The following is a 25,991-nucleotide window of genomic DNA, read 5'->3' as shown; positions in this document are numbered from 1 at the left end:
CAATACACACACATAGTTACAAATAAAATCAAAATAGGTAGAAAATGTAAAATACTCAGATTTAAAAAAGAAACTGAGCTACGACACAAACGGATACCAGACTAAGCAACGTTGAGCTCTTTTTCATTTTTGATAGATTTTACATTTTAAAATAAGCATACAGATAACAAACAAAACAAAGTATTTATGACTTCGAAAACTCAGCTAGGATTATTAGTTCGGGGAAAGATTTTCGAATTTCAATCACCCGATGCACAGACGAAACCCTTACTAATTCAACGTCCACGTGCACAGTTCACAGTTTAAAATTCTACGTCCTGCACTACAACTGGCTGGAAATCAGCATGCTTCCGTACGTCCTACTTGTTCACTTTCTTGCCTCTTTGCAGACAATCTCCCGTTCGTGAGAGATAGCTCTGGCTTCACAAATAAGTTTTTTTCATGATTATCATTTCATAATATTTTAATAATTAATGAAAGATATTAAAACAGTATTGATGTCCATAAAATTTACTTAATTTTGTCATACAGTTTGATTTTGAGTACCATTTAAAAAAACAATATTGTGTTTCAATATTGTAAATAATTAAAATCAAACCATATGAAAGTATATTTACATATCAATTGTGTACTGCTATAATTATAGGGGCAAATGATTTAAAATTGAAAGCTTAGCAAAAACTATTCATTCTTATCTGTCATAGTGACACAAAGCAAACCTAGCCATTATTCATCTTATAATTTTTTTCCATTTCGATGCTTGTTTTTATTAAAGAATTTTTTTCTTAAAATAAGAATGAACTCCAAGTTCAACATAAGTACAACACAACTTGTAAGCAATGCATGTAAAATATCTATAGAATTGTAAAAGTGATGCGTTTAGGATTTTCAACATGAAGTTTTTTCATGCGATGATTTTATAAGACATGCAGATAGTTCAACTCAAGTAATTCAACTGTAAAACGATGTCTTGTCATTTGAATTTGACTTGGTAGATCTATCATATTTCCCAATCAACCCAGTGAAGACAATATCGCTATGAAATAATTCAATTACGCAAGTAGGAATATATACCTATATATATAAAACATATTAAAGTTTACAATACAAAGTAATATTACGCTACATATATTGACTAAAAGCCTGTAATGTAGAGACACTCGATGACGAAACTCTATCATCATTCAATTCCGTAGTATTTGATTGAGTTTCTTCGTCATTGGTTTTCCTAGTTTCAATTTCTTTCCGTTTCATTAACAGCATCAGAACGTCTAACAGAAGCGGAAGAAAAAAAAAAACCGCGTGAACAAGTCCAAAACTTATAACAAGGAGCATGACTTTTCCAAAGGACTGAAATATATAACTCTCGGAAAAGAATAGCATAACAATACCAAGCAAGGAAGAAAATGCAGCATTAAATACTGGTCCTCCAGATTTATCAAGGGCAGATTTGAGCACTTCTTTTTCTGACCTTGAAGATAGAAATGAATGGCAAATATGTACAGCGAAGTCTACTGAAAAGCCGACGCTCATTACAAGATGTATCATTGTTACAGAGCTAAGGGTCAGATCCCAATAGTACATGAAACCAAAAATACCAACCATTATGCTGATTACAGTCAATGCCACAATTACAACTAACAAAGGTCTCGGCATGAAAATAAAAGTGACGACCAAAATCACAACAATAGCTGTACCTACTGTCAACAAAGTACTTGGTAGTATTTGTACGTACTGCTCAAAAAAGATGAATGCAGGCGTATAGAAAAAAATTAATTGGGAATTTTTACCAGTTCACGCAATCTTTCCATCAGGGCACCTTGATCTGATGACGATTTTAAATTGACAGATTTTATGTAAAATTTTGAAGATCTTATTTTTAATTTGGAAGTGCTAAAGACTATATCATTTGAAAAGCGAGGTTCAATGTTTAAAAAAGATTTTAAACCAGTGACAAATTTTGTTTCTGTACTGTCGTCATAAAGAGTTGATTGCTTGTATGCAGTTAACCAATTGATTTCAAATGTATCGTCTATTCCCGTATCTAACTTAGCCTGAGTCATGATCCTTGAAATCTGACTGTGTTGAATTCAGTGAATATGTATTTTCATTTTTAACACATACAGCACTTAGGGGCTCAACAGTAAAGTAATTATTTTCCCAGGTACTGTATGTGTGAAAGTAAGATCTTTTTGAAACCAAATTGAACAAATGGAGACCTTGCTTCAAATGCATAGTTCCATAGATCGATGACCCTAAATAAGACATGAATAAAATGCAAATCATGATTTTCCCTACAAAGTGCAAGTGAATTTTAACTGCTAATTTCTTGGGATATTTTTCGAGAGAACTTTCTACATCATCTTTTGATTCTGGAATATTTCCAGTCAGACATCTATCAATCGGGTTTTTGCTGTTCTGTGCAGAATCTCTTTCCTTTATTTCCAAGCAGCATATACAAAAATGTCGTCTTTTTGATGTACGGATTTCATTGAGACAAATTGCAGGACACATCAAAAACAGCTGGTTTATGTAACAAAACATTACTGCGACTCCTGAAAATATAAACAAAGGACATCTAACTATGATGCTATCGATATTAAAGATGCGAAGAAAAATAAAGGATATATTACTTACCTGTATAAATACAAAAAGTTCGTATGCTTTGAAACACCGAGGTGGCCCCAACACCAAATGCAAGGAGATCAGTAACTGACGTTATGGTAATCGATATTCCGCTCGTCCTCAGCATGCTTTTCATCCTGTCTTCAATTGATGCTTTCGACAGGCGGTGCTCCCGCCATTCCAGACATTAGAATAAACATGTCATCAATATTGCTGAAGAGCATACAACACTCTACTTTATCATATGTAGGTAAAAGAGGTTTGCAAAATGAATGTATGATTAAACTAGCATTACCTATTATCAAGAAAGGCCTGACTCCTACAATATTCGTGAACTTTAAGCCAATCGCACTAACAAAATCAAACGCTGCTCCTATTCCTAAGACTGGTGTGATGACTCCTGCGATTCCCAGATTTGCTCTGTTTGCAATATTGTTACATTTCAGCCAAGACGATGCTGAAGCCTGGCAAGCATACGTCATCATTAACGTGAATGTCACACTAAAAATGTTATGTCACTGTCTGTAGATTTGTTAAGTTCTGTTTCGAGGGACTCAGAATTAGCATAAGCAACATCTGTAAGATTATGTTTGAAATGGGTTATCTGATTGAGAAATTCATTTTCCCAAGTTTAAGTAAGAGAATTGTTTTGTTGCAGGTAATATCTCAATTTGACTCCAATGGTAGATGCAAGTTTTCCCTTTTGACTTCGGGCATTCGCAAATATTGGAGACAATAATAGAGAATTATACATAGGAAATGAGACATTTCTCTAAATAAACTGTTGCTGAAATTCAGACCAAACCAACTCCACCAAGTACAGAACATCCAGAACTGCTCAACGCGCAAACATTAGCAAATTTGTAAGCTGTTCCATCTGTTTCATAAACAACTACTAAGTTCTGTATATACTGGTTGATATTATTTATTTCATCAACATATCGTTGATTCATGATGTCTGACTTGTTTTTGGAAATCATCATTACGAGGGTCAATCAAAAAATACGAAGACTTTTGTCATAGCTATGTTACTTAACGTCATATCATTACTAAATTTGGTAGACATAATTTAGCAACAGTTTCAAACAGTTTCCAAGAAAAAAAGTTAATAAATTCCTTTATTTCTAAGAATTATTTAGAATCTAATCCTGCAAAAATGAGGTCACGGCGCACGGTCAAAATTTGTGTAATGTCAACAATAATTCATATAATGTTGAAAGTAATATCTCTATAAATTGGGCTTAAAAACAAATGATATTGAAACCTCAAATTAAGTTTTGTCTTGGTATTCAAAGTTCCAAACAATGACAGGATATATTGTTTTGTCGAACATATATTAGTAACTAAAGACAGGTAGTCCTCTTTAAAATTGACTAAAATCATCGACGTCGCCGGACGTCACGGCGCAACGAGAGGTACAAACAAAATGGATTTAACCCAGGAAAAAGCCGACGCCAGCTGTGAAAATGCTAAATGGTGCAAAAAATAAGTCAACAATTATTTGCAAGTTTGTGTTTAACTGTAATAAATTTTGTGGGGGTGGTGATAATTGTATGTTGAATATAAAACAGTCCGAAAGAGAGTAGAATATTTGTAAATATTTGGTAAAAAAAAAAATAAGTAACGTCAACCGACTTCTAGGGTTATCCTTGCTGTAAACTAAGAGATACACTGTGAGAAAATGAAAACTTTGAAGAACTTACTTATGATTCTCGAACAGATGTGTGCAAGTAAGATGTTAAGTGGTTCAGTGCCATTTTAAATTGTAAGGAGAAAGGCACAAGAGACTAAGCGTGATATGAAGATGGGGTATATCTATAACCTGTGCGTGTTTAATTTTGACGTCGTGTTTTGAACGTTACCGTGCGCCGTGGTGACAAAACATGTTTTTAATAAGGGGTAACAAAAATACCGTTTCATCAAATGGACTAAAACTTCGCATATCAATGACATTAGTGTTGGTGCACAGATTAATCTTTTAAGTATGACTCTCTTTAAAAATATATGATAGACAGCCACATTGTCTTCGTATTTTTTGATTGACCCTCGTACATCTACGTATATTCCAAATGTTTAAAGCTGGTATGACTCGAAATTGCTCGTCGTTGGATCTGAGTACACGTTTTTAAGAAACTCTCTGTCTAACGCCTGACTGTTACTTGGAGTGTACAACACCTCAACATTGTTTTCAGTTGAAAGCTTCAACAATCCAATTAGAAACAGACTATTTACTACCACAGATATACTCATGAGTATTTTGGGATATTTTGATATAAAAGATCCCAATTTTTCAAATAGAGTTCCAAAGAAATCCTCATATCTTTTACGACACTTTTGAAGTTCCTCCATTTTGAAGATTGAACACACTAGAACCTAAGATGGGAAGCAAAATATATAAAATAATAGTATCTAAAGTGTCGGATCAAAAGATACACGGTTATAAGATGAGATATAAAAAAGCACTAAAAATAACCAACGACACGAACAATAAAGTAAAATATTGTCAAATTTTCGGGACAACCCGTCCCTTCTTCAGGACAACAAAATAAAAACTACATAAGAAAGAAGAAAAACATCTACAAAACTAGCACTAAACTACAAACTAAATAATATATCAAAACTTGATAATGTATAAACACCGGATCAAAACGTGGCAGCTACATCTTTGTATTTAAGATTTCGAGCCCGATAATTTATTTTCATTTATTTATGTATTTATATTTATTTATTCATTTTATTCTTTTTTTATTTTTTTGTTTTTTTCTTTTCTTTTTTTTTCTTTTTCTTTCTCGGGCTCGAAATCTTAAATGCAAAGATGTAGCTGTCACGTTTTGATCAATCTTTAAAATATGGGCTTAACCAGTTTATATGAATCATTTGTGATACGATTTGGCATACCTTTCAACTTATTTTCAGTATCAATTTTTATAGCTTAAAAATATTCGAAAAACTACATAATTTCCTCGTTTATTCAATACACACTGAACCCAATAACGAACCCAAACATTAAAAAAAATGGAATATAGCAAATTCTTTTTCTCAAAAATATGTCAACCAGACACTACAAAAGTGTAAACTTGATCTGAAGTTTGACATTTTTAACCTGCTCAGAAAATTTAATATTATTCCTCAAATGCATAAAAAAAGTGGAAAACTGAAGTGGGATAGACAAACGGACGGACGGACAGACAGACGTACGGACGAACGCAGAGGATAGCTATTGTCCCCTCCACTGAAACCGGCAGGGGACTAATAACTACCCCCCCCCCCTCGGTTTTCTCTCAAGGATTTCTATCTTCCGTTTTTTTTTTACTGACTTTATCTTCTTTTTACAAGTAGTATACAAGTAAATTTGTTCATGATTTATATATGTAATTTAGTAAATCTGTAACTAATTGACTTGTAACATTGTAGGTTGTGTGCGCTTGTATTCTTTTGAACTGCTATTGACAAGGAATAAATTTTGAAGAAAATTAAAAATTAATAACGTCAAGAATACATGAATAACTTTACAGGTGTGCTGCAAATGTTCCTACATCAGGCTCTTTGGCATGTGCTGTCTTTAGAAGTGATTACCATTTTGCATTAGATTTTCAGATCTATATCAATATGTAATTAGTTCGTGTACTAAATATTATCGCTTTACGACAAGTTTAATGATTTCTTGCAATTTTCAATATTTCTTTTGGATAAACTGTCTAGTCTCTTCACAGATGTTGGTCGCGATGCGGCGAATTTTTACGATTTATTCCAACTTTGACATTTTGCTTTGGTCAACCGTTTTATTCCATCTACACAGTTTACGTTTGTAGTTTGACTTGAAAGGTTTGAATATCTCACAACTAAATGATATGTGTTTGAAAATCTTATTTAACGTCAAGCTTCAATTATGAAGAAAATATATGACCCTTTTAATATGTGCTTATTCATTATTTCATCGGAACACTAGTTCCGATGAAAAAAAATGGCTACATAATTTTTTCAATATTTTTTTCTTTAAACCAAATTATTCTTTAATTTTTTGTATGAATAAGTGGTATAAGATAATAGATATTTCATGTAGTAGTGAAAAAATTGAAATGATGCCTTAAAGGCCAAAAAACTTTACTTCGGAGATATTCATATCACCTTTCAAGAAGTTTGTCACACACACACACACACACACACACACACACACACACACACACACACACACACACACACACACACACACACACACACACACACACACACACACACATAGATTGATATATCTTTGGCCCGATATTGTGAGTTCTTACGATTGCAACTTTGACATTTCGTTTAGGTGAAACCTCTTATTTAAACTAAACATGCTTAATTAACGGTTTATGGTGTTCAGGACTTGAAATGTGTAAATATCTCACAACTTATTGATATCTGTTTGAATACCTTATTTAACGCCCATCTTTAATCCTACAGAGACTTTAGTTATAAAATTTAAATGATTTTGTCGGACACGATTTATAACTACATATGGTCAAAGTTCAAGATTTCAAACTGACATTTTGATAAACTGTTGATAACTTTGTAAAAATATGAACATTTTATATGTGATTTTTATGGGGATCATATTTCAAATTTCTTAAAATGAATTTATTTGTTTCACGTGTCCTTTCTTTTAATTTTCAATGAACTATCTGAATATAAAACTAAATACAAAAATGTCAGAATTTTGGACTGTTAAAATGTAACGGAAATATTTTATTTAAAGCACATAAATCCACCAAATTTTGTGAAATTTTATCTTTTTACAAGTGTTATCTTTCTATTCTTCAACGAAATGATAGACTATCAGAATGTCTATTAACTTTTACTACTAAATTAAAAATAATTCTTAAACCAAACGTGGTATTGCTTAGCCCACCTTTTTTTTTTTTATAATTTTCTTAAATTTTGAAGATATATAATTATTTTCATATACTTTCAATTATAAATATTGTTGATTTTTACATAATAAGAAGACTTTACATCAAGATATAAATTGACAGAAAAACTAACATATTGAACTTTTTATAAGAGAGAAAATCTGATTTCAGCACAATCTATCTATAAAATAAGTGTTTAAAAAGCTAATAAGAATGTAATTTGATAGGCAATATATAATTTTAAAAACATAACAAACCCCAAGTATCTTATCATTAGTTCACATTAGTTGAAAAAAAATCCAACATTTACCTTTCTGCTTTAATTTTTTTGCATTAATAATTTATGATTTTTAGATGCCTGTAGATAAACTTAATCTGGAAAAATTTTACAGAGCCTATTTGAAATTTTGTCTATCTAGATCAAAGGGAGAGACATTTAAATCGACATTATTCTTTTGATGGATCAATTGGCGCGTTTGCTGAAATATACTTTTGCGTTATTTTTTTATTTGGAAAAAATCACATAAAACCTTGAAGTTGCATATTAGCAAAGTGATTCAACAAACATTCTTGACCGTACAAAGTCAATGAAAAGCGATTTACAGTGAGCTCAGTTGACAAACGTCTTCCTGGATTAAACACACGTGATTATTTGTAAAAAAAATATTCCATTCGTAGGGTTTACTTATGTCACGCAGGTGATAGCTACTGCTTGCTTAGGTAAAAACCTTCAAATTTTCATATATTTTTCCTTTTATAAATACCAGCCTAATGTTGTATAAACATAGGAAATGAGACATTTCTCTAAATAAACTGTTGCTGAAATTCAGACCAAACCAACTCCACCAAGTACAGAACATCCAGAACTGCTCAACGCGCAAACATTAGCAAATTTGTAAGCTGTTCCATCTGTTTCATAAACAACTACTAAGTTCTGTATATACTGGTTGATATTATTTATTTCATCAACATATCGTTGATTCATGATGTCTGACTTGTTTTTGGAAATCATCATTACGAGGGTCAATCAAAAAATACGAAGACTTTTGTCATAGCTATGTTACTTAACGTCATATTATTACTAAATTTGGTAGACATAATTTAGCAACAGTTTCAAACAGTTTCCAAGAAAAAAAGTTAATAAATTCCTTTATTTCTAAGAATTATTTAGAATCTAATCCTGCAAAAATGAGGTCACGGCGCACGGTCAAAATTTGTGTAATGTCAACAATAATTCATATAATGTTGAAAGTAATATCTCTATAAATTGGGCTTAAAAACAAATGATATTGAAACCTCAAATTAAGTTTTGTCTTGGTATTCAAAGTTCCAAACAATGACAGGATATATTGTTTTGTCGAACATATATTAGTAACTAAAGACAGGTAGTCCTCTTTAAAATTGACTAAAATCATCGACGTCGCCGGACGTCACGGCGCAACGAGAGGTACAAACAAAATGGATTTAACCCAGGAAAAAGCCGACGCCAGCTGTGAAAATGCTAAATGGTGCAAAAAATAAGTCAACAATTATTTGCAAGTTTGTGTTTAACTGTAATAAATTTTGTGGGGGTGGTGATAATTGTATGTTGAATATAAAACAGTCCGAAAGAGAGTAGAATATTTGTAAATATTTGGTAAAAAAAAAAAAATAAGTAACGTCAACCGACTTCTAGGGTTATCCTTGCTGTAAACTAAGAGATACACTGTGAGAAAATGAAAACTTTGAAGAACTTACTTATGATTCTCGAACAGATGTGTGCAAGTAAGATGTTAAGTGGTTCAGTGCCATTTTAAATTGTAAGGAGAAAGGCACAAGAGACTAAGCGTGATATGAAGATGGGGTATATCTATAACCTGTGCGTGTTTAATTTTGACGTCGTGTTTTGAACGTTACCGTGCGCCGTGGTGACAAAACATGTTTTTAATAAGGGGTAACAAAAATACCGTTTCATCAAATGGACTAAAACTTCGCATATCAATGACATTAGTGTTGGTGCACAGATTAATCTTTTAAGTATGACTCTCTTTAAAAATATATGATAGACAGCCACATTGTCTTCGTATTTTTTGATTGACCCTCGTACATCTACGTATATTCCAAATGTTTAAAGCTGGTATGACTCGAAATTGCTCGTCGTTGGATCTGAGTACACGTTTTTAAGAAACTCTCTGTCTAACGCCTGACTGTTACTTGGAGTGTACAACACCTCAACATTGTTTTCAGTTGAAAGCTTCAACAATCCAATTAGAAACAGACTATTTACTACCACACATATACTCATGAGTATTTTGGGATATTTTGATATAAAAGATCCCAATTTTTCAAATAGAGTTCCAAAGAAATCCTCATATCTTTTACGACACTTTTGAAGTTCCTCCATTTTGAAGATTGAACACACTAGAACCTAAGATGGGAAGCAAAATATATAAAATAATAGTATCTAAAGTGTCGGATCAAAAGATACACGGTTATAAGATGAGATATAAAAAAGCACTAAAAATAACCAACGACACGAACAATAAAGTAAAATATTGTCAAATTTTCGGGACAACCCGTCCCTTCTTCAGGACAACAAAATAAAAACTACATAAGAAAGAAGAAAAACATCTACAAAACTAGCACTAAACTACAAACTAAATAATATATCAAAACTTGATAATGTATAAACACCGGATTAAAACGTGGCAGCTACATCTTTGTATTTAAGATTTCGAGCCCGATAATTTATTTTCATTTATTTATGTATTTATATTTATTTATTCATTTTATTCTTTTTTTATTTTTTTGTTTTTTTCTTTTTTTTTTTTTTTCTTTTTCTTTCTCGGGCTCGAAATCTTAAATGCAAAGATGTAGCTGTCACGTTTTGATCAATCTTTAAAATATGGGCTTAACCAGTTTATATGAATCATTTGTGATACGATTTGGCATACCTTTCAACTTATTTTCAGTATCAATTTTTATAGCATAAAGATATTCGAAAAACTACATAATTTCCTCGTTTATTCAATACACACTGAACCCAATAACGAACCCAAACATTAAAAAAAATGGAATATAGCAAATTCTTTTTCTCAAAAATATGTCAACCAGACACTACAAAAGTGTAAACTTGATCTGAAGTTTGACATTTTTAACCTGCTCAGAAAATTTAATATTATTCCTCAAATGCATAAAAAAAGTGGAAAACTGAAGTGGGATAGACAAACGGACGGACGGACAGACAGACGTACGGACGAACGCAGAGGATAGCTATTGTCCCCTCCACTGAAACCGGCAGGGGACTAATAACTACCCCCCCCCCCCTCGGTTTTCTCTCAAGAATTTCTATCTTCCGTTTTTTTTTACTGACTTTATCTTCTTTTTACAAGTAGTATACAAGTAAATTTGTTCATGATTTATATATGTAATTTAGTAAATCTGTAACTAATTGACTTGTAACATTGTAGGTTGTGTGCGCTTGTATTCTTTTGAACTGCTATTGACAAGAAATAAATTTTGAAGAAAATTAAAAATTAATAACGTCAAGAATACATGAATAACTTTACAGGTGTGCTGCAAATGTTCCTACATCAGGCTCTTTGGCATGTGCTGTCTTTAGAAGTGATTACCATTTTGCATTAGATTTTCAGATCTATATCAATATGTAATTAGTTCGTGTACTAAATATTATCGCTTTACGACAAGTTTAATGATTTCTTGCAATTTTCAATATTTCTTTTGGATAAACTGTCTAGTCTCTTCACATATCTTGGTCGCGATGCGGCGAATTTTTACGATTTATTCCAACTTTGACGTTTTGCTTTGGTCAACCGTTTTATTCCATCTACACAGTTTACGTTTGTAGTTTGACTTGAAAGGTTTGAATATCTCACAACTAAATGATATGTGTTTGAAAATCTTATTTAACGTCAAGCTTCAATTATGAAGAAAATATATGACCCTTTTAATATGTGCTTATTCATTATTTCATCGGAACACTAGTTCCGATGAAAAAAAATGGCTACATAATTTTTTCAATATTTTTTTCTTTAAACCAAATTATTCTTTAATTTTTTGTATGAATAAGTGGTATAAGATAATAGATATTTCATGTAGTAGTGAAAAAATTGAAATGATGCCTTAAAGGCCAAAAAACTTTACTTCGGAGATATTCATATCACCTTTCAAGAAGTTTGTCACACACACACACACACACACACACACACACACACACACACACACACACACACACACACACACACACACACACACACACACACACACACACACACACACACACACACACACACACACACACACACACACACACACACACACACACACACACACACACACACACACACACACACACACACACACACACACACACACACACACACACACACATAGATTGATATATCTTTGGCCCGATATTGTGAGTTCTTACGATTGCAACTTTGACATTTCGTTTAGGTGAAACCTCTTATTTAAACTAAACATGCTTAATTAACGGTTTATGGTGTTCAGGACTTGAAATGTGTAAATATCTCACAACTTATTGATATCTGTTTGAATACCTTATTTAACGCCCATCTTTAATCCTACAGAGACTTTAGTTATAAAATTTAAATGATTTTGTCGGACACGATTTATAACTACATATGGTCAAAGTTCAAGATTTCAAACTGACATTTTGATAAACTGTTGATAACTTTGTAAAAATATGAACATTTTATATGTGATTTTTATGGGGATCATATTTCAAATTTCTTAAAATGAATTTATTTGTTTCACGTGTCCTTTCTTTTAATTTTCAATGAACTATCTGAATATAAAACTAAATACAAAAATGTCAGAATTTTGGACTGTTAAAATGTAACGGAAATATTTTATTTAAAGCACATAAATCCACCAAATTTTGTGAAATTTTATCTTTTTACAAGTGTTATCTTTCTATTCTTCAACGAAATGATAGACTATCAGAATGTCTATTAACTTTTACTACTAAATTAAAAATAATTCTTAAACCAAACGTGGTATTGCTTAGCCCACCTTTTTTTTTTTATAATTTTCTTAAATTTTGAAGATATATAATTATTTTCATATACTTTCAATTATAAATATTGTTGATTTTTACATAATAAGAAGACTTTACATCAAGATATAAATTGACAGAAAAACTAACATATTGAACTTTTTATAAGAGAGAAAATCTGATTTCAGCACAATCTATCTATAAAATAAGTGTTTAAAAAGCTAATAAGAATGTAATTTGATAGGCAATATATAATTTTAAAAACATAACAAACCCCAAGTATCTTATCATTAGTTCACATTAGTTGAAAAAAAATCCAACATTTACCTTTCTGCTTTAATTTTTTTGCATTAATAATTTATGATTTTTAGATGCCTGTAGATAAACTTAATCTGGAAAAATTTTACAGAGCCTATTTGAAATTTTGTCTATCTAGATCAAAGGGAGAGACATTTAAATCGACATTATTCTTTTGATGGATCAATTGGCGCGTTTGCTGAAATATACTTTTGCGTTATTTTTTTATTTGGAAAAAATCACATAAAACCTTGAAGTTGCATATTAGCAAAGTGATTCAACAAACATTCTTGACCGTACAAAGTCAATGAAAAGCGATTTACAGTGAGCTCAGTTGACAAACGTCTTCCTGGATTAAACACACGTGATTATTTGTAAAAAAAATATTCCATTCGTAGGGTTTACTTATGTCACGCAGGTGATAGCTACTGCTTGCTTAGGTAAAAACCTTCAAATTTTCATATATTTTTCCTTTTATAAATACCAGCCTAATGTTGTATAAACATAGGAAATGAGACATTTCTCTAAATAAACTGTTGCTGAAATTCAGACCAAACCAACTCCACCAAGTACAGAACATCCAGAACTGCTCAACGCGCAAACATTAGCAAATTTGTAAGCTGTTCCATCTGTTTCATAAACAACTACTAAGTTCTGTATATACTGGTTGATATTATTTATTTCATCAACATATCGTTGATTCATGATGTCTGACTTGTTTTTGGAAATCATCATTACGAGGGTCAATCAAAAAATACGAAGACTTTTGTCATAGCTATGTTACTTAACGTCATATCATTACTAAATTTGGTAGACATAATTTAGCAACAGTTTCAAACAGTTTCCAAGAAAAAAAGTTAATAAATTCCTTTATTTCTAAGAATTATTTAGAATCTAATCCTGCAAAAATGAGGTCACGGCGCACGGTCAAAATTTGTGTAATGTCAACAATAATTCATATAATGTTGAAAGTAATATCTCTATAAATTGGGCTTAAAAACAAATGATATTGAAACCTCAAATTAAGTTTTGTCTTGGTATTCAAAGTTCCAAACAATGACAGGATATATTGTTTTGTCGAACATATATTAGTAACTAAAGACAGGTAGTCCTCTTTAAAATTGACTAAAATCATCGACGTCGCCGGACGTCACGGCGCAACGAGAGGTACAAACAAAATGGATTTAACCCAGGAAAAAGCCGACGCCAGCTGTGAAAATGCTAAATGGTGCAAAAAATAAGTCAACAATTATTTGCAAGTTTGTGTTTAACTGTAATAAATTTTGTGGGGGTGGTGATAATTGTATGTTGAATATAAAACAGTCCGAAAGAGAGTAGAATATTTGTAAATATTTGGTAAAAAAAAAAAATAAGTAACGTCAACCGACTTCTAGGGTTATCCTTGCTGTAAACTAAGAGATACACTGTGAGAAAATGAAAACTTTGAAGAACTTACTTATGATTCTCGAACAGATGTGTGCAAGTAAGATGTTAAGTGGTTCAGTGCCATTTTAAATTGTAAGGAGAAAGGCACAAGAGACTAAGCGTGATATGAAGATGGGGTATATCTATAACCTGTGCGTGTTTAATTTTGACGTCGTGTTTTGAACGTTACCGTGCGCCGTGGTGACAAAACATGTTTTTAATAAGGGGTAACAAAAATACCGTTTCATCAAATGGACTAAAACTTCGCATATCAATGACATTAGTGTTGGTGCACAGATTAATCTTTTAAGTATGACTCTCTTTAAAAATATATGATAGACAGCCACATTGTCTTCGTATTTTTTGATTGACCCTCGTACATCTACGTATATTCCAAATGTTTAAAGCTGGTATGACTCGAAATTGCTCGTCGTTGGATCTGAGTACACGTTTTTAAGAAACTCTCTGTCTAACGCCTGACTGTTACTTGGAGTGTACAACACCTCAACATTGTTTTCAGTTGAAAGCTTCAACAATCCAATTAGAAACAGACTATTTACTACCACACATATACTCATGAGTATTTTGGGATATTTTGATATAAAAGATCCCAATTTTTCAAATAGAGTTCCAAAGAAATCCTCATATCTTTTACGACACTTTTGAAGTTCCTCCATTTTGAAGATTGAACACACTAGAACCTAAGATGGGAAGCAAAATATATAAAATAATAGTATCTAAAGTGTCGGATCAAAAGATACACGGTTATAAGATGAGATATAAAAAAGCACTAAAAATAACCAACGACACGAACAATAAAGTAAAATATTGTCAAATTTTCGGGACAACCCGTCCCTTCTTCAGGACAACAAAATAAAAACTACATAAGAAAGAAGAAAAACATCTACAAAACTAGCACTAAACTACAAACTAAATAATATATCAAAACTTGATAATGTATAAACACCGGATTAAAACGTGGCAGCTACATCTTTGTATTTAAGATTTCGAGCCCGATAATTTATTTTCATTTATTTATGTATTTATATTTATTTATTCATTTTATTCTTTTTTTATTTTTTTGTTTTTTTCTTTTCTTTTTTTTTCTTTTTCTTTCTCGGGCTCGAAATCTTAAATGCAAAGATGTAGCTGTCACGTTTTGATCAATCTTTAAAATATGGGCTTAACCAGTTTATATGAATCATTTGTGATACGATTTGGCATACCTTTCAACTTATTTTCAGTATCAATTTTTATAGCATAAAGATATTCGAAAAACTACATAATTTCCTCGTTTATTCAATACACACTGAACCCAATAACGAACCCAAACATTAAAAAAAAATGGAATATAGCAAATTCTTTTTCTCAAAAATATGTCAACCAGACACTACAAAAGTGTAAACTTGATCTGAAGTTTGACATTTTTAACCTGCTCAGAAAATTTAATATTATTCCTCAAATGCATAAAAAAAGTGGAAAACTGAAGTGGGATAGACAAACGGACGGACGGACAGACAGACGTACGGACGAACGCAGAGGATAGCTATTGTCCCCTCCACTGAAACCGGCAGGGGACTAATAACTACCCCCCCCCCCTCGGTTTTCTCTCAAGAATTTCTATCTTCCGTTTTTTTTTACTGACTTTATCTTCTTTTTACAAGTAGTATACAAGTAAATTTGTTCATGATTTATATATGTAATTTAGTAAATCTGTAACTAATTGACTTGTAACATTGTAGGTTGTGTGCGCTTGTATTCTTTTGAACTGCTATTGACAAGAAATAAATTTTGAAGAAAATTAAAAATTAATAACGTCAAGAATACATGAATAACTTTACAGGTGTGCTGCAAATGTTCCTACATCAGGCTCTTTGGCATGTGCTGTCTTTAGAAGTGATTACCATTTTGCATTAGATTTTCAGATCTATATCAATATGTAATTAGTTCGTGTACTAAATATTATCGCTTTACGACAAGTTTAATGATTTCTTGCAATTTTCAATATTTCTTTTGGATAAACTGTCTAGTCTCTTCACATATCTTGGTCGCGATGCGGCGAATTTTTACGAGTTATTCCAACTTTGACATTTTGCTTTGGTCAACCGTTTTATTCCATCTACACAGTTTACGTTTGTAGTTTGACTTGAAAGGTTTGAATATCTCACAACTAAATGATATGTGTTTGAAAATCTTATTTAACGTCAAGCTTCAATTATGAAGAAAATATATGACCCTTTTAATATGTGCTTATTCATTATTTCATCGGAACACTAGTTCCGATGAAAAAAAATGGCTACATAATTTTTTCAATATTTTTTTCTTTAAACCAAATTATTCTTTAATTTTTTGTATGAATAAGTGGTATAAGATAATAGATATTTCATGTAGTAGTGAAAAAATTGAAATGATGCCTTAAAGGCCAAAAAACTTTACTTCGGAGATATTCATATCACCTTTCAAGAAGTTTGTCACACACACACACACACACACACACACACACACACACACACACACACACACACACACACACACACACACACACACACACACACACACACACACACACACACACACACACACACACACACACACACACACACACACATAGATTGATATATCTTTGGCCCGATATTGTGAGTTCTTACGATTGCAACTTTGACATTTCGTTTAGGTGAAACCTCTTATTTAAACTAAACATGCTTAATTAACGGTTTATGGTGTTCAGGACTTGAAATGTGTAAATATCTCACAACTTATTGATATCTGTTTGAATACCTTATTTAACGCCCATCTTTAATCCTACAGAGACTTTAGTTATAAAATTTAAATGATTTTGTCGGACACGATTTATAACTACATATGGTCAAAGTTCAAGATTTCAAACTGACATTTTGATAAACTGTTGATAACTTTGTAAAAATATGAACATTTTATATGTGATTTTTATGGGGATCATATTTCAAATTTCTTAAAATGAATTTATTTGTTTCACGTGTCCTTTCTTTTAATTTTCAATGAACTATCTGAATATAAAACTAAATACAAAAATGTCAGAATTTTGGACTGTTAAAATGTAACGGAAATATTTTATTTAAAGCACATAAATCCACCAAATTTTGTGAAATTTTATCTTTTTACAAGTGTTATCTTTCTATTCTTCAACGAAATGATAGACTATCAGAATGTCTATTAACTTTTACTACTAAATTAAAAATAATTCTTAAACCAAACGTGGTATTGCTTAGCCCACCTTTTTTTTTTTATAATTTTCTTAAATTTTGAAGATATATAATTATTTTCATATACTTTCAATTATAAATATTGTTGATTTTTACATAATAAGAAGACTTTACATCAAGATATAAATTGACAGAAAAACTAACATATTGAACTTTTTATAAGAGAGAAAATCTGATTTCAGCACAATCTATCTATAAAATAAGTGTTTAAAAAGCTAATAAGAATGTAATTTGATAGGCAATATATAATTTTAAAAACATAACAAACCCCAAGTATCTTATCATTAGTTCACATTAGTTGAAAAAAAATCCAACATTTACCTTTCTGCTTTAATTTTTTTGCATTAATAATTTATGATTTTTAGATGCCTGTAGATAAACTTAATCTGGAAAAATTTTACAGAGCCTATTTGAAATTTTGTCTATCTAGATCAAAGGGAGAGACATTTAAATCGACATTATTCTTTTGATGGATCAATTGGCGCGTTTGCTGAAATATACTTTTGCGTTATTTTTTTATTTGGAAAAAATCACATAAAACCTTGAAGTTGCATATTAGCAAAGTGATTCAACAAACATTCTTGACCGTACAAAGTCAATGAAAAGCGATTTACAGTGAGCTCAGTTGACAAACGTCTTCCTGGATTAAACACACGTGATTATTTGTAAAAAAAATATTCCATTCGTAGGGTTTACTTATGTCACGCAGGTGATAGCTACTGCTTGCTTAGGTAAAAACCTTCAAATTTTCATATATTTTTCCTTTTATAAATACCAGCCTAATGTTGTATAAACTTCTAATTTTTACAGGAGTTTTCTAAATGTATAATACGTCTTTTGTCCTTTTCACAAGTCTGTACACTTTTAGAGTGACAGTAAACAATGACTTTGAAATGAATGTCCGTCCTTATTTTACTACATAAAATCACGAATGTCGGCTGACCCCTATTATGTTGGAAGGCTTTGTCCTATTTATATACACTCAACTCAACACTAAAATTTGTGGATTCTTATGGTTTAAATATCAATAAGTGATTATGCTTATCTTGAATCTTTATATTTTTCACGTTTAACCGGGGCCAGTAAGTGAACTCGTTCTTTTGCCACATTACTAGTTTAGAATTTATTCCAACTTTGACATATTTTTAGGATAAACCCTCTTATTAATTCACGCTCTGGTTTTTCCCCCCACTTATTGCCAGGGCCCATTAGTACACTTGTCATTTTGCCACATTACGACAAGGTTTAGGATTTATTGCAACTTTGACATTACTCTTATCAATTCACAGATTTTTGTGGCGATACGGCAAGTTTCACATTTTATTGCAACTTTGACATTTCGCTTGGGTCTATCTTCTAATTCAAACTACACAAGCTCAGTCTACAGTTTAGCTTGTTTGGTGAACTTAAACCTGTCTTTAGCTCATATCTTATTGAATTCTGTTTATATATCTGATTAAATGTTCAATTTGAATTTGAAATGAAGAGAATATTTGACCTTTAATTATGTGCTTATTTATTTAACACAAGCTACGATTAAAAAATCACTGGTTTTTGTCTCCAATTTGTTTCTTTTACGTAAGATTTATGACTTTAAATTTTTACATTATTATACCAAGCTACACACATTTTTGTTCACTTAACTAAAGTATATTTTCTCATAAAATTTAAATAATTTTGCCGGACAAAACGATAAAAGGTCAAATTTCACGATCAAACAGTAAATAAGTCATCAGCCATCAGTCCGTCAGTCGCCAGTCCGTCAATAGTCAGTCCGTCAGTCGTCACTCTGTCAATAGTCAATCCGTCAGTCGTCAGTCTGTCAATAGTCAGTCCGCCAATCGTCAGTCCTTCAATAGTCAGTCCATCAATCGTCAGACCGGCAAAAGTCAGTCCGTCAAAAGTCAATCCGTCAATAGTAAATCCGTAAATAGTCAATGCGTCAATAGTCAATTTGTCATAAGTCAGTCTGTCAAAAGTCAGTCCGTCAATAGTCAGTCCATCAGGCGTCTGTCGTCAAAAGTCAGTCCGTCAGGCGTTAGTCTGTCAAAAGTCAGTTCTTCAGTCGTCAGTCCGTCGATAGTCAGTCTGTCAGTCCGTCAATAGTCAGTCCGTCAATCGTCAGTCCGCAAATAGTCAGTCCGTCCTTAGTCAGTCCGTCAGTAGTCAGCCTGTCAGGCGTCAGTCCGTCAATAGTCAGTCCGTCAGGCGTCAGTCTGTCAATAGTCAGTCCGTCAGGTGTCAGTCCGTCAATCGTCAGACCGTCAATATTCAGTCAGTCAATAGTCAGTCTGCCAGGCGTCAATCCGTCAATCGTCATTTCGACAATAGTCAGTCTGTCAATCGTCAGTCCGTCAATAGTCAGTCCGTCAATCGTCGGTCCGTCAGTCCGTCAGTCCGTCAGGCGTCAGTCTGTCAATAGTCAATCCGTCAATAGTTAGCCCGTCAGTCTGTCAACAGTCAATCCGTCAATAGTCATTCCGTCAATAATCAGTCTGTCAATCGTCAGTCTGTCAATAGTCAGTCCGTCACTCGTCAGTCGGTCAATAGTCAGTCCGTCAGTCCGTCAATCGTCAGACCGTCAATATTCAGTCTGTCAATAGTCAGTCCTTCAGGCGTCAGTCTGTAAATAGTCAGTCCGTCAGTTGTCATTCCGTCAATAGTCAGTCCATCAATCATCAGTCCGACAATATTCAGTCTGTCAATAGTCAATCCGTCAATCGTCAGTCCGTCAATAGTTAGTCCGTCAGTCTGTCAACAGTCAATCCGTCAATAGTCAGTCCGTCAATCATCAGTCCGTCAATAGTCAGTCCATTAGGCGTCAGTTCTTCAATCGTCAGTCTGTCAATCGTCAGACCGTCAATATTCAGTCCGTCAATAGTCAGTCTGTCAGGCGTCAGTACGTCAATCGTCAGTCCGACAATAGTCTGTCCATCAATAGTCAGTCCGTCAATAGTCAGTCCGTCAATCGTCAGTCCGTCAATCGTCAGTCCGTCAATAGTCAGTCCGTCAATTGTAAGTCCGCCAAAAGTCAGTCCGTCAATCGTCAGTCTGTCAATAGTCAGTCCGTCAATCGTCAGTCCGTCAGTCCGTCAATAATCAGTCCGTCAGGCGTCAGTCTGTCAATAGTCAGTCCGTCAATCGTCAGTCCGTCAATAGTCAATCCGTCAATCGTCAATCCGTCAATAGTCAGTGCGTCATTAGTCAGTCCGTCAATAGTGAGTCCGTCAGGCGTCAATCGTTTATAGTCAGTCCGTCAGGCGTCAGTTGTCAATAATCAGTCCGCCAATCGTCAGTCTGTCAGTCGTCAGTCCCTCAATAGTCAGTCCGTCAGGCGTCAGCGCGTAATCTTTGTAGATTTCTGTTCATTTATCAACGTTGACGCTGTTTCAACTGAAATGTACATCCCTAGTTGATCAAACGAGTCTTTGGTTTGAACATATTCTATTGCATAAACATATACAAATGGTTCGTACACAAGTTCTTACAACTTACGAGGTTCTTACCAAGTATAGCAATTTACAACTGTATAGTAGTTTAGAATGGAAAGTACATAGAAATGGATATTACTAAAATAGTTAAGTTATTGAACAAACGTACGTGTATTAAAAAAACAGTTCTGTTTGAATTTGGTCTAGGCAGTAAGATTGAAATTACGAGAATCTGCCACAATCTCTGATAAATCTTTGAACAGCTAAGAAAAAATGTTGTTTAAATTGACACTCATAGATTCATCTCCCCACAAAAATAAATGACAATTAATAATGTTAATTTTATTTAAGTTCAAAAGGTTTGAAAACAATTCATTTCGTGCATTGGTATAATTTTTACAACCAGCAAACAAATGATAAGAATCTTCTAGGAATCCACATTGGCAATTAGAACTTTCAATAATATTTTTTCTGAAAAGGTCGAAGTTTAAAATACAGTTATGTTTAAGTTTTGTGTGTATGATGTTATGTCGTCTCTTACCGAAGCAAAAATAGGACGGAGGTTTAATTTGGTTAAATTGAATACTGCTTTTGAAACCTGTAAAGGAGGGATTATTTCTGATAAATAAACTTAAACTGTTCCATTTATTGATCGTATCGGGAACAAACGATTTCTTGAATATTTCTAGTCTATATTATGGAATGGTATAGTCTTCTCGATTGCGTGTATTGTAATTCGATTCCTAAGTCCTGATAAAAGGGACATTTTTTTTTAAATAGTCTGGTACAAAATTATTATGAATTTTATACATTGTGCTCAGTTTTGCTAAATTTCGTCTCTGAAAGAGGCATCTAACCCGTTTCTAAACAAAGGGACTCTCTTGAAGATAATATGGGTAAGCCTATGATGATTCTTGCTGCATAGAGTTAAACTTTTTCTAATTTTTCGACATCTTGTAACGAACAACCATCCCAGACAACAGAGCAGTATTCAATTAAAAGGTCAAATAAAAGTTATGTACATTTTTGGTAAGGTATTTCTACCTATGCTAAATTTGAGCTTCTTCAACAGGCCTAGTCTTTGGTATGCATTTTAAACAATGGAGTTTGGGAGAGTAAACATTTGTTTTGAGTTTAAAAAATATTGCTTTTGTTTTGGATGGATAAAATTTTAACAGCAAATTGGATGACCAGTTTTCTAGAACTTTCAGATCATGATTCAGGACATATTCAATATTGGCAACATTGTACGCAGAAGATTGTAAAGAGTTATCATCAGCAAACTGTCTACACAGTGAAAGCATATTTTCTGGCATATCGTTAACATATATCAAAAAATAGAACAGGGCCAAGAACTGAGACCTGTGGTACACCAGCATTGACTCCTCTGCAGGAGGATAATATATTCTTATTCATAACTTTTTGTTTACGATTACATCAGTAGCTTTCAAACCAATTAAGATTATTGCCACATACACCATATGTTTGTAATTTAAAAAATAGATCTTTGTGCCACACTCTGTCAAAGGCTTTTGACAAATCACAAAAAAACATAAAACAAAATTACTCTTCATCTATGGCTTTAACAATACTGTGATATGTTTTTAGTAACTGATATAAAGTTGAATGGCCAGGCAAAAAACTAGCTTGATGTTTATAAAATAAGTTATTTTTAATAAAATAATTGTAGACATGTTTGAATATAATTCTTTCCATTATTTTGCTAACACAGCTCAAGAGTGATACAGGTCTGTAGTTTGTTGCTACAGAAGGATCGTCCTTTTTAAACAATGGTAATACATGAGCAATTTTCCAATTATTTGGATACACATTTTCAGTTTAAGATTTGTTGAATAACAGACATATTGGTTTGGCAACAGATTGTAAAGTAGATTTTAACATTTTGTGACTTATTGCATCGGGACCTATGGCTTTGTTAACAGGGAGTATTTTTATTATATCAATAACTTCTTGCTCCTCAATAGTAACATTATTTAATTTGTCATTACATATGTGATACAATTGAGGTAGTTGACTTAAAGTGTCATCAACGTTTGGAAAAGATGAAAAATATTTGTTTAATACATCAACTTTTTCTGTATAGGGAAAAGCAATATTAAATTCACCCGTATCAGACGTATACTGTACTGGTGGAATGTCTTTCGTTGGATTTGCATAAAAGGTGTCTTTAATTAACTTCCAGTATAATTTGTTATTAGACGGGGTCACGTGACCCCGTCTATTGGTTTACTGTCAGCCGAAGTCTCAAACAGGAAGGCACGCGTAGAACACATGAATTGAGTCTACGAGTAAGAAAATAGTGCAGAAAGTTTTCATGCATTTCAGTAAATATGTATCATAAAAACACGCATTAAATCTTTTAAAGTCCTCTGTGTATAAACAAAATTCTATTTAGAAAATAAACAAATAGTTTTATTGATCAAAATATTCTTGCTCGGGTTCAAATGTGGAATGAGTAACGTACATGTAACTGAATGCACAGCGCCGTTGACAATTCATTGGTGTACGAGCTCATTAATCAATAGAAGAGGTTGATGGTGGAATCGAAATTAAAGTTCCCAAACGCAATGTGCCATTTTTGAAAAGTTGTGAATTTTATTTTGACAATCTTTCACCTGAATACTACCAAACTTCATGCGCAAACCGAAGTTAAAATCGGGACGTGTTATATACAGATGTTTTACAAATTAAATAGGTGTTTTATTGGCGTCCAGTCTACTTGCGGTATGACTGCTGTTCGTCTCTAAAGGAATTTTGTACAGAGAAAATAAAAGCAAATCTGAATTTGCCTTCTCGTTCGTTGGCTCTTTATTTGATTAAACTGAATTTAAATTTCAAACAATGCATTTTAAGCAAACTCTATAATAGATTTTACATTTTGGAATACTTATACATCATATAATATATACAATCTTATCGATTGAAAAACCAAGTTAAATGTTAATGTTCATGTTTTCCAGCTTAGTTGGAATCAAGCTTGGGGTGAATTACATTGTAAAATAATGCATTGCATTACTATTACTTCATGAATTAGGGCATTTAATTACCATTACCTTTCCTTAATTTTCTTGAAGTAATGCAGTACATTACATGAGTAAAGTAATGCATTACCATTACTTTGTGAAAAGTCAATACGTTTTAAAAAGTAATTTAAAAACTATATAAAGAATTTTTGTAAATATTTCATAAATAAAACATGCTTAAAATATTTACAGGTTCATGTTCACTATCAGGTTCAAATTTAATGAATTATACAATATTGCGGTTGCACTTGTAGTTCTCAAAGTAAGGTTGATTCCGTAACATTTACACGCTAATGGTGGAGTTGACAATCTCTTTTATTTATGTCTCTGATTTTCGGAGTATGATTTTTAATGAAAGGAACGGTTGTATCGTAATTCGTGTAGGTGATGCACGAGTTTACACAAAAAGTAGTAAGTGGCGAACGGATTTATTTTTACCTATAAATTTTGCATGAATCGCAAATGAAGAACATCGTGTCAGATAAGTCGGTCTTAAAAATCAAAATGGCGACCGTGACAAATCTTTTTATTGTCAAAGTTCTTGGAATTTTATTGTAATTTTCTGCGTTGCTTATTATGTTGCGCCAGTCGCAGTCATTAAATAGTTTGCTAAGTTTGTCAAAATCCGCATCTTTGTATCGCCAGACATTACGTTTGTATGCACGATTAATTTTGTAATTCATAGTAAGGCACACATAGGTTGCCTTGTGATCGCTAAGCCGCGCCTCTACGTTTAAAGTTCCGGATTCAGTTACGTCACTGTGTTCTGTTGTAAAAATTGGGTCAATAAGTGTTCGTGTGGAATTCGTGATTCTCGTAGGTTCATAGATTTTGTTGACTAAGTGAGTGTTAGATATTAGTCTGAGTCTTTTGTCAGAATGGGTATCATAAATTATGTTGATTTTACACAAATCGGAGTGAACAACTGTAACCACCGAGTTTTGATAATACATGTATTCACCCAACCAATTGATACAACAACAAAACGTTAAAAACAAAATAATGCGACATAGTGTCTTAAAAAAGTGTAAAATTTGATCTTTTAACGAGATACATGAAACTGTTAATCAAGGTTATTCCTCATTGTACAAAACTGATGACAAACTAACGGATTTTTGGGTGAGATGGTATGTGTATTATTTACTTTGGTTCGGCATACTGAACTCAAAATCAACTGTTGTTATCGAAAAGTGACATTGTTTGACATGTTTTGTAAATTGACATTGTCTGACATCTACTGTAAATTGACATTGTCTAACATCTAACGAAATTGACTGTAACTTACTGTAAATGTTGACATTGTCTGACATCTACTGTAAATTGACTGTAACTTACTGTAAATTGACTGTAACTTACTGTAAATGTTTCTTTCACTGACCTCCACTGTATCCAATTTTACATTGCTACTGAGAAGCACTGTACCTCACTGCAAGCCACTTTACAGTCCCAATGACCTCCATCGTTTTCTTCTTTACCATTTATCATTTCAATATTTTCAGTATGATTGTTTTTCTTCGATTAAGGACCATTTTAACAAGAGCTTGGACTTTAGGTAGTTGTGTCAAACAGCAATGTGACGTAAGCCTGTCTATTTCATTGTCAGCCACTCAGCCATGGCATTCTGAAATCAACAAGCTTTGTCTGGCTTTTGAGCAAGTACTACGCAATCGATGTATATATCACTTGAATCCGCGTCATTTTTAACTTGTTTTGACGCAAGAGATAGATAGCTACGTCCTACTGAAAGTCCAAGGTCTTCTTAAAATAGTTCTACATTAATTAGCAGCATTTGCATAACGAAGATTTCATCGAGGCGTTGAAATTTATTTAATAGGTTTTGTTGACTAATTGATATTAAATCTTACGATTGTGTCTATTTTGTCAGAGAAAGAAACAAAAGGGTGTGTAAGTGTCAGTAAGTGTGTTTGTCCTTGTCAATTAAGGAATCCACAAAGCAGTTAATGAGGTGTGACCTCCCTAATCATGTTTAAATAACAATTAAAATAGCCCCAACAATGATCTAT

The 25,991-nt window shown here is 32.6% G+C and overlaps 2 protein-coding genes across 2 annotated transcripts; both read right to left on the bottom strand.

Annotated features, from left to right (window-relative positions):
* Positions 1–1,122: 1,122 nt before the first annotated feature.
* LOC105338841 (patched domain-containing protein 3) lies at positions 1,123–4,974 on the bottom strand. Its single transcript, XM_066087080.1, is given in 7 exon segments — positions 1,123–1,790; positions 1,793–2,079; positions 2,255–2,555; positions 2,638–2,814; positions 2,921–3,136; positions 3,139–3,201; positions 4,953–4,974. Coding segments are annotated over 7 exon segments (1,734 nt in total).
* Positions 4,975–19,205: 14,231 nt separating this feature from the next.
* Positions 19,206–25,445, bottom strand: LOC136276107 (uncharacterized PPE family protein PPE24-like). Its single transcript, XM_066087079.1, has 3 exons — positions 25,390–25,445; positions 20,252–20,543; positions 19,206–19,502 (listed from the first exon to the last, which is right to left on the bottom strand). Exons 1-3 carry the CDS (start codon positions 25,443–25,445, stop codon positions 19,206–19,208), a joined length of 645 nt encoding a protein of 214 aa, XP_065943151.1.
* Positions 25,446–25,991: the final 546 nt, after the last annotated feature.

The sequence above is a fragment of the Magallana gigas genome, chromosome 6 (assembly GCF_963853765.1).
Source record: "Magallana gigas chromosome 6, xbMagGiga1.1, whole genome shotgun sequence".
In the NCBI taxonomy this organism is placed as follows: Eukaryota; Metazoa; Mollusca; class Bivalvia; order Ostreida; family Ostreidae; genus Magallana; species Magallana gigas.
The sequence above is the reverse complement of the archived record's forward strand: the minus strand, read 5'-3'. Positions and strand labels throughout refer to the sequence as shown.

Coding starts and splice junctions, on each gene's coding strand:
- LOC136276107 (XM_066087079.1), bottom strand. CDS start 25,445: ATGGTAAAGAAGAAAACGATGGAGGTCATTGGGACTGTAAAGTGGCTT. Junction 20,544..25,389: donor GTAAAGTGGCTTGCAGTGAG/GTACAGTGCTTC, acceptor GACTATTGACAG/ACTGACGATTGACGGACTGA. Junction 19,503..20,251: donor TGACTATTGACGGATTGACT/GTTGACAGACTG, acceptor TTTTGACGACAG/ACGCCTGATGGACTGACTAT.